The sequence below is a fragment of the Engystomops pustulosus genome, chromosome 4 (assembly GCF_040894005.1).
Source record: "Engystomops pustulosus chromosome 4, aEngPut4.maternal, whole genome shotgun sequence".
Classification (NCBI taxonomy): domain Eukaryota; kingdom Metazoa; phylum Chordata; class Amphibia; order Anura; family Leptodactylidae; genus Engystomops; species Engystomops pustulosus.
The window spans coordinates 77,374,770-77,390,987 of record NC_092414.1 but is presented as its reverse complement, the minus strand read 5'-3'; the positions used below and the strand labels follow the sequence as shown (position 1 = coordinate 77,390,987).

At 38.4% G+C, this 16,218-nt stretch overlaps 1 protein-coding gene across 20 annotated transcripts in view; it reads left to right on the top strand.

Annotated features, from left to right (window-relative positions):
• MYBPC1 (myosin binding protein C1) overlaps window positions 1-16,218 on the top strand; it is an 81,487-nt gene that overhangs the window by 12,176 nt on the left and 53,093 nt on the right. For 10 of the 20 annotated variants that reach the window (XM_072146410.1, XM_072146406.1, XM_072146402.1 and 7 more), the window contains exons 2-4: window positions 1,178-1,414; window positions 6,121-6,168; window positions 13,400-13,444. In XM_072146410.1, the coding sequence (XP_072002511.1) occupies window positions 1,178-1,414; window positions 6,121-6,168; window positions 13,400-13,444 (330 nt within the window). The remainder of the gene's footprint in view (window positions 1-1,177; window positions 1,415-6,120; window positions 6,169-13,399; window positions 13,445-16,218) is intronic. The other 10 variants (XM_072146415.1, XM_072146413.1, XM_072146408.1 and 7 more) reach the window with 2 other exon arrangements.

The window sequence follows — 16,218 nt, the reverse complement described above, 5'->3', positions numbered from 1 at the left end:
ATTAATGATGAATGGCTTAAACTTGACTTGTATAAAAATGTTATTTTACATATCATTGTTTGCAAAAGACTCCTTGGAGGGAATTAATCATACACCTGCCCTATGTGCGGCGGCATATGATGAAGGTCCCCCCCAGTGAATACAGCAGGAGACTCTGGTGGTAGTGGTGTACAATTCTCGAATTGTGCTGGCTATAGCGAGTCTTTAGGAACACCCTAGGACGATCCACTACACTGCCAGTTTTTCAATTTTGCTATTTGAATAAAATAAGTTACTTTTACATAGAAAACTTTAGAGTGCTACCTTTTTGCAATTGAATATTATTTCCATACAGTCCTATATTATTGACACAATGTTTAAAACTTCAATACATTTATTAGCATAGCTTTATGATATGGTTCACCCTTCTGCATGTGTAGCCAATGAATCACAGCTCCTGCCAGGTTCACTATCCATGGGAAAAGCCTGCTTGGGCTGCTCGATAACTGATCTGTTTGAAAATGTTAACATTTCCTAGAACTGATGAAAAACTTCTTCAAACTTTCAGTATGTTTAAAAAATACACATCTACTGCTAGATAAAAAAGGCGAAAAAATACATGCCCATAGATATAGCAACTAAGCATGACTGAGTGCATGTATTTTCTTGCATAAGCCCTATTCCTGGTGGTAAATGTATATATTTTAATGATACTCAAATAAAGATTGAATACATTTTTCATTGTTTAGCAATAACTGTTAAAGGTGGTTCTCCAAGATTTTCAGATAATATATACCTTTGTTAATCCAATAGCTTGACCTGTGAATGGTTAACAGGTTGTGCGCCTGCATAACTAAGAAAAAGCTGAGCTAAAATTAATTCTTTCATATGATTGCATACTAACAGGTCTCATTATAACAATCCAATATTTTTGTCACAAAGATCACAAGATAAGCAGCATGTATACTGAACAGTCCTGTCTGAGCTTCTTGGTAATTACATCAGCCTATCTATCAGAATAGATGTCATGAAAAAGTGAATTTGGCACTTGTCTGAGCTGCACCTGTCATAAGGACTAATAGAGCAGACAATCCGTTTGACGCTTAAAACATCTAAATATAGGACTGAAAAAATGCTTGTGAAAACACAGCTCTGTCTCTTCTGTAGGCAAGACAAGGTCTTTCTTTTTATATTTCAGGATCTACTTTCACTGACCAACAAAAGACTGTTCATGTAGCAGGTGGAAGTAGGACTGAGATCACTACCCAGACCGTCAAGACTGGGGTGCAAGTCAAGTGGCAGCAAGATGGAAAAACAGAAAAGACAGTCAGCCAAACAGAGCATACAAAGCGCACAGTGATCGTCGATAATAAAGTCACCCATCAGGAGGAGTTTTCAGTAGTAAGTGGAGACTCCAAAGTTGGCCATAAAGAAGGTATGGATGCAAATGCATACAATATTGTTTAAAAAAGCATAAATTATTTTATGCTCACTTGGAAAAATACCAGTAATCCATCACATTTGGAATTACGCAAAGTGTATATATCATGTGTAAACTATTAAATCAAGTATTAATATATTTAAACTACATGAAAAGTCATCATTATTACATTGGACTCCAAGGCATTTCACCACTTACCAACTTACCCACAAGTGAAAGCAACATTGTGTACGGCCCTATATAATAATAATAATTCTTTATTTATACAGTGCACACAGATTAAACAGCGCTACACAGGAGTTACCAAATCGGTCCCTGTTCCCAATGGGGCTCATAATCTAATCAACCTACCAGTTTGTTTTGGAGTGTGGGAGGAAACTGGAAGACCTTGAGGAAACTCACACAAACAAAGAGAGAATATACAAACTCTTTGCAGATGTTGACCCTGGACTTGAAACCAGGTCTCCAGCGCTGCAAGCCACCATGCTGCCCAATATAAGCTTTTTCTTAGTGAACTATTATTTTACACTAAATTCTGTTTTAATACCTGTGCGAATGAGCTTCTTGGTGCACCAAGGATGCCTTTATGTCATTGGTGCACCTGTTTTCTTCTTTATACCCTCCAGTGCCAAAGTATTTCTAAGTTCAAATGTAACTCTGATTTTATAATTATTTGTATTAAGTTGTCATATGTAAATGCCTATATCTTGCTGCTTGCCCTTTTCTTTCTAGAGTTCTAGCATTTTCTGTTCTGAAACTATTTGTCAGAAATCCCACTCAGCAGCATTGAAGAGGGCAGAGACTAACCTATTTTAGTCTTTGCTCTCAAGCTTAGTTATGATCCTATGATGCTTTGTGTTCTTTCATGAAGTCACACCAGTAAGAAATAACTCATCACACTCAGTTATTTAATGATTTCTATATTGTGCTATCAGCACTTTTATGGCATTTTCTGTTCTGAAGCTATTTGTCAGAAATCCTCCTTAGAAGCAGTGAAGTGGGTGAAGAATAACCTATTCATGTCTTGGCCCTAATGCAGAAATCCATGGAATAAGTAGTAGTGTTGTGTGAACACTAAGGATTAACAACTTCCCTGCTGTATAGATAATGGGGCACATTTACTAAGGGTCCGCAGCCGCGAATCCGTCGGGTTTTTCCCGAATATTTCTGCTTTGCGCTGTATTTCACGGGATTGTGGCGCATGCGATCGCTTTTTGGCGCAATCGCGCCGATTTTCACGCGACAGAAAACGGGGGGCGTGGCCACCGGACAACCCAAAGGATTCGGAAAAATCGCAGAATTTAAAAAGCCATTTGTGTTGCAAGATCAAACACTCACATACACCAGAAAAAAGCAGGTGAACTCCGGCGGACCTCGGCGCAGCAGCGACACCTGGTGAATATCGACGCACGGACCTTAGTGAATCCCGGCAGAACCCGAATCAGTGACGGAGAACCCGCCGCTGGATCGCGACTGGACCGGGTAAGTAAATGTGCCCCAATGTCTTAAGAATAGAATGTGAGGAAGGTTTGTTGCAGAGGAGTCTATGATAACAGAGCTTAGCCTCCTTTTTCCTTGTATTGAAATATTTTCCAGTTATGAAATATATCTGTTTGTCTGACAGATCTGGCACTACAAAGAACACCATTAATGCATATTGTACTTTTCATGTGAAATAAACTGTAGGATTCAATAAAAGTTTGGTCTAGAGTACATAAAGAAACTCTGCTCAAAGTGCATCAAATGGGTGAAGCACTGAAACTGCAGCAGTTAGACATAAGAAAACAAAAATAGTTTCCAGTTCACCATGTATGTGAAGGAGTTGTTGAAGGAGTCGTTGCTAGCATGGAAAGAGAGTTAGGCCATTCCATCCTTATAATCAGGTGCGCCTTATACTCCGGTGCGCCTTATATATGAACCTAGACGTTTTAGCAGGCATTTATTGATGGTGCGCCTTATACTCCAGTGCGCCTTATAGTCCGAAAAGTACCTGAAATAACATCTTATGGACAATTTAAAGGCGTTGTTACTGTGGTATATGTAGGACTACTCCCACCATGACATGTACACAGGTTGGCCAATGATATTGGACAAGGGCAGCAGCGTCAACTCGTGAAGCGCATTGGATTTTAATTCTAAATACTAGTGTCCCACATGGTCTTAATCTTAGAACAAATATTCTGTATTTTTATTGACTAATCCTTTGTGAACACTTCCATATTCGGGACCTTATAACCAAATAACATTATTTCTGAACAGTTATCAGCTGTCAGAGATTTCCTCCCCTTATTTTTTTCCCATGGTGCTTTTTTGCTTAAAATGTCTATGCGATGCATTAGACAGCACATTCTGTTATGATTAAGAACTAAAAATTCCAAAAAAATATCTTTTTCTTTTTGTGCACATGTATTTTCTTTTCCATGTGCACATGTATTTTTGACGCTATGGAAAAAGGTTTTTGGATTTTAACTTTTCTCTCAAGTCCTATGCTGGAACTACTCTAATTGCAACCACTATTTTCCATTATCTTTCAATTCTATATGCTGGTACACAGTATCTACCAGATTTCACATTATTCAACGTTTTCCAAATCTGATAATAGTGGAACTTAATGTGGTTCATTACATTTTTAGGCCTGGGTTGCATGGTGATCTTGGCTGTGATATCTGTCACATGACCAAATTCATAAAAGTGAATTTGGTAGATGAGATTTGCATTACAATCCCATTCTTTTTCACTGTCCTGCCATATAACATAGTGACAGGATAATACTGGGTTGCACAAAAGGTGTCATTAAAATTGTAGGAAGCCTCTTTAATGATGTCAACTGGTTATTGTAGAAAGTAGTGGTTACAGTAAGATTCAAAATGTAGTGATGGAAATTTATTAAGACTTGTGCTCAATAAAAAAGAGAGTCATAAAAATTGGGGCTAGTTACAGCCTAGTAAGCCAGAAAAATGGCATGCGAGGCATAATAAATGCCCCCCAAGTGAAGTTTGCGAACAACATGCCAAACAGGACTGTAAATCTGTTTTACTTAAAGGGAACCTGTCACCACATTTTTTACAAATACAGGGAGTGGCAGGTTCCTATAGAGCCCTAGTAACTATCTGACACCCTTCTTTTAGCTAAAGATAGTTTCCCTCTGCATCTTTCGAGCGAGTCAAGGGGCAAGGCCAAATGCCATGTGACCAGGGTGACATCATCCCAGGTCCTTCAGGTACTTAACATTAGCAAACTGTACCCCATGTACATATCTGACCACATAATACAATCACTGCAGCCTGCATGGACTTCTACTCCTCTCCATGCAGGCTGCTGTGATTTCATGTGATACAATATGATGTGATTCCATGCGATATATGCTTGGTGTACTGTTTTCTAATGCTAAAAAGCTGAAGGACCTGCAATGATGTCACCCTGGTCACATGACATTACAGCTACATACAGAGACAGGATGGAGAGGAGATGCTGTATTCAGCCCAGGGAGGCCTCGCCCACCTCGACTCGCTGTAGCCATGCATAGATACCAGGTAAAACTATCAAGTTAAATATATGGGAATCTCAGTGGAACAATTTTTAGCTAAACGATAGGTGTCAGTTAGTTACTAGGGCTCTATGGGAACCTGTCATTACCTGTATTTGTGAAAAACGTGGTGACAGATTCCCTTTAAATGAAAAGGAACTTATCGTGGAATGAGGAAGGTTCAAAATACTAAGCTAAAAAAAAATTCAAATGTTATTAATCCCCTCTTAATTCAAGGGCAGAGAACTCAACATACAGTACCAGTAAGAAGTTGTGACAGATGTATTAATAATAATATTACGGGAATACAGTATGTACTGTTGTCATAAAATGATAACATGCTGACAGGAGAGAGGTTCTGTTATGTCACTGTTAATAAAGTAACACAACGGCTGTCAGCAGTCATTACTTGTCATAACTTGTAACCGCATATCACTTCACTGTGAGGCCAAATAACTTGTACTCTACCTTTAGATCACTGTATCTGAAAGGAACTCAAACATCAAAGGATAAGGTTACAGGATGGTGTTATTAAAACATCATTGAGACCTTTGTTAAAGGCTTTGAAATATTGTAGCAGATTTACTAGATGTGAGCAGATATGTTTGTGCTCAGAATGGACGGCGGAGGAATTACCTTAATGAATCCCGGCCGGACCCGAATCCAGCACAGAGAACGCGCCGCTGGATCGCGAATGGACCGGGTAAGTAAATCTGCCCCAATGTTCCCTGCCAGAGAGGAACAATTGGCGTAATTGCTGGAGCTGCATAGAATTAGAAAATATTTGAAGCAGCTATGTCTGGCATGTTCAGCCCCATTTATTTGGTTGAGGCTGCACTCAACCAAATCATCCCAGCGAATAGTAAAAGTGACACTTCAAGATGAAATATTTTCGGCACTTAGCATACCAAGTCCAGTCAATGAAACCCTTTTACTGAAAAAGTTATTTGCCATACTTAAAGGGATTGGCCACGTTATATTAATTTTATTTTTTTTACTATATATGAGGACATGATATGAAGCAATTCAATAATATACATTTGGTTATAATTCTGCACCATTTTCATAAAATCAGAAGTCACAGCACTAGTTTAGAAAGGACTTCATGCTCCTCAAATAAAAACCCTTTCATGTACCAATGGTAATCGTAAACTTTTCATTTTATTTGTTACAGAGGGCAAACTTAAAGAGAACAATGTTATTCCACCTCCTCCTGGAGAAGGTCAGTACAACGAAAGCTATCATATGAACATTTTTTTCTTTATACAGCTTATTACCAATCTATTTATTAATCAGCCATCTACCAGTCTATATAGTTTATATAAAGTTTACAGTTTTAGCTTTTTAAGTCAAATTCAATACTGTTTGTATGCTTTTATCTAGTAGTTTAGTTTTTTTTTTAACATAGTATAATATCGGAGAAATTATTTAAGCAATCTCAGGATGGCATGCATAAAATTACATACCACTTCATCCAATTAGAGGAAATTGACCAGGAGTTTTACCACTTTTTAATAAATCTGCTCCATTAGACATACCCAACTTCCTCTCTCTCACTTCTCCAGGCCGTCTTAATGGCGTTACCCACTATCACCCAGTATCTCTTTCTCACAGTCAGTCTCGCTGACAGACACAGGAAAACGGGAGGGGGGAGCAGGATGGGTCATAATTTCCAGCTGTAGGCCCCTCTTATTGCAGTGCTCAGACATGTAAACAAAGATCCACAGAGAGTTTGCAGAGAACACAAATGTAAGTATCCGGAATACTGAATCACGTGATGATCATTCAGGGATTATTATTAATATATTTGTAGAGGCACATGGGCAACTTATGTAAAGGAGTGGCTGACCCCTTTAAATGTTTTTCGTAATTTCCACTTTAAATAATTTTAACTCTTTTACTGCCATTTTAAACTATCTGTATTCTTCTTAAATGACAAAACACAATGTAAAAACACAAAATCCCTAGTTTTCATCCTTTTTTACAGCCATTACCTTGCCACAATATTTACATAGTAAATATAGGGATTTCTTGTTACATCCCATGCAGTCATTTCTGTATAACCACTCCTGTATCAGTAGTTGGAGTTGGAATTCAAAAGAAGCTTGAACAAATAGTATGTTTCAACTTGAAGTGTCTGTTTGATATATACACTGGTCTTGCTCCAGTAACACATTGGTATAGGTCTGACTCCAAACCATCCTGTTATTCAGATTTTTGGAGGGACTTTAGCAGAAGTGCTGCATGTTCTTTAATGTTTATCTTTGGTCCTTCAACTGTGTACAGTCTGCAGTTAGTTGGACTGATGTAAACGATAAAGAATCCAAGACACTCCCTTCAAGCAGCTGATATGTTGGGCTACCTAGAGTCGTAAAAAGACATTTGGCACAGGGAAATATGTATGTATAATACTGAGCCCACACCATAGAAATAGTCTATGAACAGTCAAACAAAGATTGGTGTGCAAAAATCTGCTCACAAGAATCACAACCAAATAATGTTATACAACATAATAATAATTATGATGATATTATAATAATTATGTTGTATTACATTATTTGGTTGTGATTCTTGTGAGCTGATTTTTGCACACCAATATTTGTTGGGCTACCTAGAGTCAACCTAACACCCCGTTCCCCTCAGCTTATACTGATCGCCTATCGATGGGATAAACTAGCAATACGCTGGTACCAATAAGACATCTTTAAAATGCATAATCGGAAATGCCATCATGCTAATACATTAAGGGTTGCTGTATTTTTAGTAGGCAGTGTCAGGTAGCAGCCGTAGTGGACCCACTGGACCACTGCGGTCGATGATGTAAGCCGACACCTGGGAACGGAGTGGAAGTGGCACCCAGTTTTCGCCAGAGTCCGACGCAAAGCAGGTTGGACCTTCTGCACAGTGGTAGCACGTCATGAGGCAGAAGCGTGGTCGGGGACAGGCAGAAGGTCGAGACAGGCGGCACAGAATAGGAGCACAAGAGCAAAGTCAGGAACGGAATGGAGGGAAATCAGGATAATCGCAGAAGACAAGGAAAACAGCTTTCTCTCTGTGCATAGAGGGCACACAGGAAAGAGGCAGGAATTTATCAGGGCAGACGGCCAGCCACTGCCAATTATTGGGGACCGTGGAGGTGAATGATTGTGCAGGCAGGCTCCAGGGGCACAGGAAGGCACATGGGTGTGCCTGCGACCTGGGATATGATTGGCAGGGGCACCCGTGACAGGCAAATGTACAGATACACACACTTTACACAAGGAAGTTTTTTTTAAACATGATGGCTCATATTTTCTTAGAAAATGCTTCCTGTCATGTCTGCATGAAATTAGAACCTACTATATATTCTCTGTACTTAAGACAGAGGTATCCAAACACGTGTATGGCCTAAGTTCCTAGAAAACAATGGCATTAGCACTTCTGTGAATGGCATTGTTGGATAATTGACATGTTAACAAACCCTATAGTGCATCATTAATAATGATTTTTCTATTTAACACCTGCAAGATTATCTGCAAGAGGAGACATAATAAAAGTTCAGCATCACATGTCTGCTTGTTACGTGTGAAGCAAACCTATTAATCCCATCATAAAAATGGCATTATGCATGAAAGCATATTTGTCGGCATAACCCAAGTGCCAGTTGTCTTGTCAGAGACAAGTATCTTCTAATTAATCTATTTAGATTACTGTTTGATGTGTCAGATTAAATGATCCCGACACTGCACATAAAAATGGCAGCATTTTTGACTTGGTTGATGCAGCACTGCTGTACAAATAAGAGAGATATAATAAAATTACACGCTGAAATGGAATCTGAAATAAAGTCATGTCTGCATCTAGAAGCAAACTGTGCTTAGATTTCCTTCCTATCACTTGATAGACTGCCACGTGCATTGGGGTTAACCTCAATCGCAGATGCTTGATGTGCTAGCATTTAATAAATCCCCCTATATGCAAAATACAACAATTTAATACTAACCTCAGACACAGAGGAGATGGAGATAGGCAAGATCAAATTGACTTTCTTGAAATATTACTACCTTCTTATCAATGTTTGGGAGCTTTTTCATCCATTACAAACAATCAATAGCAGTTTCTTCTGCACAAAATTTCTATGGGGTTATTTATCTTTTGCATGATATTTATCAAGCTGCATTTCCCCTGCATTTTCCCTGCTAAAAAGTCATACAAGACTATTTCTGCCATTTCATTAATCTGGCATAAACCATAAACATAGAACTACTGCTAGTGCAAGGCTGTGCAAAGCCAGATTCATGACTTGGAACTTTTGCAAAAAATCTCATAAAAAAAGGAGCCAGCCTAATGATAAATTACCCCTAAATTTAACATACATTTTGTTTATGGTAACATTTGTTTATTGAGTGTGGGGAGTGAACCACATTCCTGAATTGTGGTCCATGTTCATGAATTTGGCGACCCCTGTAATGCTCCAACAGAGTGCACCAACTTTTTTTGGTGCACCTTTAACATAGAGCATGCAATACAATTCTGTCGTATTCTGCATGATAAATGTGGCACATGCTCCGACCAGAACGCCCCTTTAATTGCGGAATTGTTGCTTAGACTACATTCACACGAATATATACCATACGTCCGCCGCGATGGAGGTGAGGAGTAGTGACCTCTCCCCTATCCATAGAAACACATGGCGCACGGCGCCGCAACACAGGGAAAAGTAGCACATGTCCCATCTTTTCCCTTTTACGGAGCGGTACGGTCCCGCACGTGTGCTGCACCATATCACTCTCTGCGCTCATTGCCGGCCTTTGGGGCATGTATATACGGCCGCAAGCTTGCGCCCGTATATACCCCTCCTATGGTCGGGTGAATATAGCCTTACTCTAACTACAATTTTACCTGTTCCCATTTGTATTTTACAGCATTGGAGGAACATATTGGCATTTTGGCCCGGGAAGGGAGCTAGTTGTGAATGTAGTGTGTTGTGATTGCTTCAGATGTGCGCTGTTGGGGTTGTTTAGCCCCTGATATCTCGGTTTATGTCTGTTAGTGAGCAATTTGTCCTTTAATTTGACTTCACAATTCCATGGTTACCTAATTAAGGTTTTATTATGAGAATGGCACTGTATTGATTATATAATTATTGATATAGCCAGCTTAGGATGACTAAGCATTCTTCAACAAGCAGTGCTGCAGCCTGCAGAACATCCTCCTGGCAGGGGACCTGAGCATAATATCGCTTCAGGAAAGTTTGTGAAAAAAATCTGATTTCTTTGACTTTTAGTTGTAGGTCTAAAATGTGTTCTATTTGTGTAATATAGACATAGGGGCTGATGTTTTAAGACTGGCATGTTGTGTAGCAGTCCTAATCATCTAGCACTAGCTGCGCAAAATGTTGTAGGTTCCACCTTAGGATAGATTTCAGCTATAAACTGCACCAGTTTTTTGGCACAAATTATAGTAAAATTTGGTGGCCAGGGCATCTCCACTCAATTTCCTGCCACACTGTGCTCACTTTTAGTAAGTGTAACAAATGTCATGCTGTTTAACAGAATATTGCCAAAGGCAAAAAGGGATTGTTCCATTTCCAAGTACCCCATAAAATATAACTTTATTTAATCTTTAATAAAAGGTCTATTTTTCTGTGCAAATAAATATACTTAAAATATGTGAGTGGTGTTTGAACAGTTGTTACTAGAAAGATTATCCTTATGTTCTTCTAGTACTTGTGTATCTTTAGGTCTATTGGTAGTATTTAATGATTCTTATTACTGCCGTTATTAGCTGTTATATCACGGAACTTGGGTGGCTGTGTATTGACACTAGGTATCAGTTTTGTTATCACTACTAATGTTAAAGGGGTTGTCCGGAGGTTGAAAAACATGGCTGCTTTCTTACAAAAAGAGCATATAGGTGAATGCAGCTGAGTTGCAATACCTGCACAAACCATGATCAGGTGTGGCGCTCTTTTTTTGGAAAAAAGCAGCCATGTTTTTCAACCTCAGGACAACCCTTTTAATTGTAGTTACGCAGCCTATGTTGTTTAAGATTGTTACAATGTATTCTTTCACTAATACTACCTATAATAGACACTCTTTTAGTAAACAACTGAATATCTGTTACAGGCTATTCAGCCTTACTTGCAGCTGGCTCTGACTGCAGTTCAGAGCTATACATTCGTTAGCTGATGAAGTAATTCTGACTCCACACACACATTGCCATTATATCACACACACTAATAGGGTGGTTGTGGAAGTAGAGGTTGGCCACTTTAATGTTTTTTGTAATGTGGGGAGATGATTATTAGGTAAGTTACATATTTACATCTATTAAAAGTTCCCCTAGTTTGGAAATGTTTTTAACCATAGCAACTAACATTCTTGTCCTTTAAATTGCCCAGATTGAGGGTCATGTCATTGCTAAGTGTCTATGACCGATCTTCCTTCCAGGACCTTAATAATGTAGTCATGAATACAATCATAAGGTTCTGTGAGGGTGATTAGTCTTGGACACTTACAGATCTGCATCTGTGGTCATTTTATGGACAGGAATGGCATCTTATGAGGTAAAAGACATCTCTGAACCCGGGGCTTCACTTTACATTTCAAAAAAGCAGTGCCGAACTTTTAAAATATGTATATTATGTAAGTTACCTAATATCCCACCCTCCACACTTACACACACAAATAGATGACATAAAGTGGCCAATGCCTTTAAATACTATTGTATATACTTTTATTGGCTAACAAGAAAAGTTATATCTGCAATCTTTTGAAGCACACAAATTTACAAATAAGTTTACCCTATTTTTATTTGCATAAAAGTATTTAACATAACAGAACGCTATATAGACAGACACAAATGCTTTGGCGATATCAAGTAGACAGAGACACCTAACCATCAGAATTCTAGGAATATGTTAACTAATTGACCACTGTGGTCTGGTAGCCTTATGTCTGCATGGGGTTTGATTGTTAAAGCTTCAGTTTGCTGACGTAAGATTACGTAGGGGAATTCAATGTTCCTAATGCGACCAAATCTGTTGGTAATGGAGTAACTTGTTATTTTTATGCAGTTCCACAATAAATTCTTTAAAGCACTATCCCTTAAATCAGAGACAACACTTACATATATGCTACATACAAGGCATATTTATTTTGCTGTGTCTTGACAAGAATTTGGTTTACCATCTTCATGTCAATCTTGTTAATACATAGCACCTTCAACCCTGCATGAAACATGATCTAGTGTTTGCATGCTTGAAACTGGCAGACTGTAAACTTGACAGATGTAATACTTCAAGGCTGATGGTGCAAGTGTATACCCAGCAATTAGATACATGACCGATAAACATTTAACATTTTTTCTTAAGTGGAGAAACTTATCTGCAAGGACAAAATATGATGCAAGTAAATGTATTTTATTGTGACATGGTGTGTAATGATTATGAAGATTTTTGAATCGGTCAAGAGCACTATATCTTGATCAACAAAATGTTGAGACATCAAATAAGGTGTCTCATGAAGATACAGTTTATCCAGTAGACTAGTAGATCTGCAGATCTTTCTGTAGACCACTATGGATATGACCGATGGGTCTCCCTGCCATCGCACAAAGGAAAAGGGGTCCTTTCTTCCTCATCTTAGTGCACATACCGGTACAAAGAGGGCAAGCAATTCTTTCTTCTGACAAGAAGTACCAATGACTTGAGGTTAGGGGTAGACTTGACATTATCCCTTTACATTGGTTCTGACAAAATTTAGACTTTCTTTAAAATGAAAGGACCATCTATCTCCATCTCTCCTGTCAGGTGTGTGATCTGACAGTAGATTGTAATCGTTGGAGAAGCACCATTAAAAGATTCACAGAGTTGAGGTTGACGAAGACGGTCTTCTTTAATTCATAAGAATAGCAGTGGTTTTGCTACAGTGTAATTTTATAGTTTTAAGTGGCTTATCATCAGACGGCTACTGCCCCTTACACCATTTCATCAGTCACTTCACCTCATCTCATCATCTAGGTGTGATCATCTAGGATACAATCAGGATTGTATAACAACTAGAGTGGTGCTCAATTTCCAAAAAGTACCAGTAGTCAAATACAGTTTACAAAGACGGCTATATATACAAAATACATCTTCAATATACCTATCAGGGGAGAGAAAAGGTGCTGATAGTGCTGTAAACGGATAAATGACGTCCATTTCACGTGTCCTGCGCAGGAAGAGCAAAACGACTATTGTTTATCAGTTTACAGCACCTTTCATCTCACCTGATGTGTATATTGAAGATTAATAATGAAGTTTAATCAAAAGCAAGCAACAAATTGGTGAGTGCCTTTCTGTCTTTGCCAACTGTAATTTTACAGTTCAATGTGAACAGTTTTATAAAACATTAAAATACCGACATCAGAAATTAGTATGAAGTTCACAACAATGTTTTTCTAAACCCGGGCAAAAACATTTCTCCCAGCAGAGGAAACCAAACTTAATGATGAGGTCCCGGAGAAAGAGCAAGGTGAGTGGTGCCTGGTATACATTTATTTAGTGTATTTAGGGATAGTTTTGCACAGTTCTTTTTTGCATGATAATACAATACAAGAAAATGATGAGCATCTTTCATACATTATCAGTTTTATTTTTTGCCTAAGAAACCTAAACACTTGGCTGCACATACAAGAAGTTCTCTCTATCTATAGCAGTCAAAGAAAGAGTCATGCAAAGAACATTAGGTTTTTTCCTTAAAGTATAACAAAACCCTTGAACCCATTTTTTTAAGAAATGAGTCAGGCATTTGAAGAACTGCAAACTTTTTGATCATACTTATATTTTTATATCCCCTCATGCCAACAACTAACTCAGGCAGCAGATAAAGAAAAGTGGTTAAAGTGTCTAATAATTACCTGTACCTCAGTACATACAGTCACTTAATCTACTAGCAAATCAGAATTTTGAAGCAAAATATTCTCCAAACATATAAGGAGTTAAGCTTTATCCTCCTCTCTTTATCTATTTGCATCAATGATTTTAGATAAACAGCTCACTGCAGGGCAAGAGGGGAGGAAAAGATAGATCAGAAAATGTATACAATAAGAATAAACTAAAATACAAAGTTTACTATTATCACTTGTACTATTCATTTCTGAAATGAACTTCAAATGTCTTCAAAAGTTTGGGTTTACATTTAACGCCATAAAACGTCAATTAGGAAGAATGTGTGCAAGATGGAACTCTCGTCTAATGTGTCAAAATGTACATATCTTATTTACATAAGGCATGTGAAAAAAGCCTTGCATTGTTTTATTAAACCGTTTTCTATTTATATCATATTTCTGAAAACATATTTATTAAATAAGTGTGTATATATCTAAAAACTTTTGTTGGGTTGTATAGGTTGTAAAAGTTAAAAAATAATCAAATATTCTAAAACAAAAATAGTACACACCTCCTCTGCAGCTATAATATAACGGACCATTAGTAATTTTACAAAGGAATCTCCAGTAGTCTTTGTAAGTTTTCATATGACCACAGCATCTGAGAGGTTTAGTGTTTTGTGCCATTTCTATAAGCAAAAACTGAGAAATACTACAAAGAGTGGTTTCATTTATATACGACTTAGGCTCACACCTCCATCAGGCACTCCATCAGCAAGCAGTACTATTCTTCAAAACAAAATGAGAGACACCATGGCTGACCCTCATGTACTCTGCATTGCAGGTTATTGGGTGCAATTGAAGTCCGAAATAGAACAGTTAAATCATTAGTGTTTCCTTAGTATACTATAGTATAGCAAAATAACTGTTCTTTATGTGCAGAGTAAAACAATCCTAATGATTCAGAGTCTGGAAAAAGGAAGGTACTTCTTGAAATGCTTTCTTTGCCACTAATGACATGTTTTCCCTATCCATAGAAAATAAGATAAGTGACTGATCATCAGAAAAGAGGCCCACAAGTGGCCATGTGGCTGCAGGAGGTAGCTTACGTGGAGGATAGGGAGCTGCCCTGCCATGTAGAGCAGAGTAACATTCATATGGAACAGTCAGCGATCACATTCTTGCGATTATTAGGACCCCTAGCTGTCGGACATTTATCCCCCTAAACTATGAATAAATAAATAATACTAATAATAACCTGTAGAGGCTCACAAAAGGCACAGTAGGTTTTTTGGGGAATTTGCACATGCCTGACTTACTTTGCGAGCCATTTCATAGGTCAGTCCTGTGAAAAATGGGATTGATTATGTGGCATGCTTAAAGTGATAACTCTATGTAGCCATATAAATTAGGTAATGTAGACATTACCTCTGCATTGAAAACCCCTTTATAAAATTGAGCCGAGAGTGGCTTCCACTTTAAGAGAAAGCATGTACACTGAAAAGCAGAGGCTAAAGCTGCTAGAAGTATATTTATGAAGGTGGCATTTAGAGTATACATAAACATGCATCATATATGTTGGATAAATTTCTGAGGCTGCCTTATTCCTTAATTTCATTTCATTGGAGTTTTGTTTATACTTGTTGCTGACCTTTAGCCTCCATTGCGGAAAGAGCATTCACCAGCTTCATCAACTCCAACTTCTTTTAACAGGTGTCACTCTAATGATTCTGGTACACTTGGAGTTTTCTTTCTGATCCCCACCATTCCCAAGTGTTAAATGTCATTAAACATGCCAGGACAATTCAACTAGTGGCAGAGAGTCTAATTAGCACATTGAGTATTCTAAATAAGCTTTCTAATGTCAAATAGGTTAGCCATGATACAGCACTCACTCCCCATCCCTTCTCCACTCGACAGCATACTACATCCCGGTACGGCCCAGGCGAGCACCCGGGAGGTGGTGAAAGGACCTCCATTACAGGAATTTAGCACTGCAATTTACCTACCCAAAGTACCTGTAATTTTACATAGGGCTATGCCCACTGGTGTCGCTTATGCCTATTTGTTTTTGTAGCTGCTCCTTCGGAAACAAAATTTAACTTTAAAATTTGCAAATTAGCGTGAAGTGCTTTGTGGGCATCAGTAGAGCACCTCAGGGCTTCAGCTTCACAGCATTAATAACACCCCCTGGAACACTTCCACTGCCTTCCACACCTTCTCCCATCCTTCTCCCTTCGGCTACTTCACTCCATGGTTCAGCAACATGTGTAACCACAACCCTGAGGTGCTTCGCCAACGTTTTTCAGCCTAATTTGCATATGCCTAAAGTGAGTTTTTGCCGTGGAAGGAAAACCTGGAGAATAATAATAAAACGATGGGTTGCATGTATAGGCATTGTCCTACATAACATAGCAGT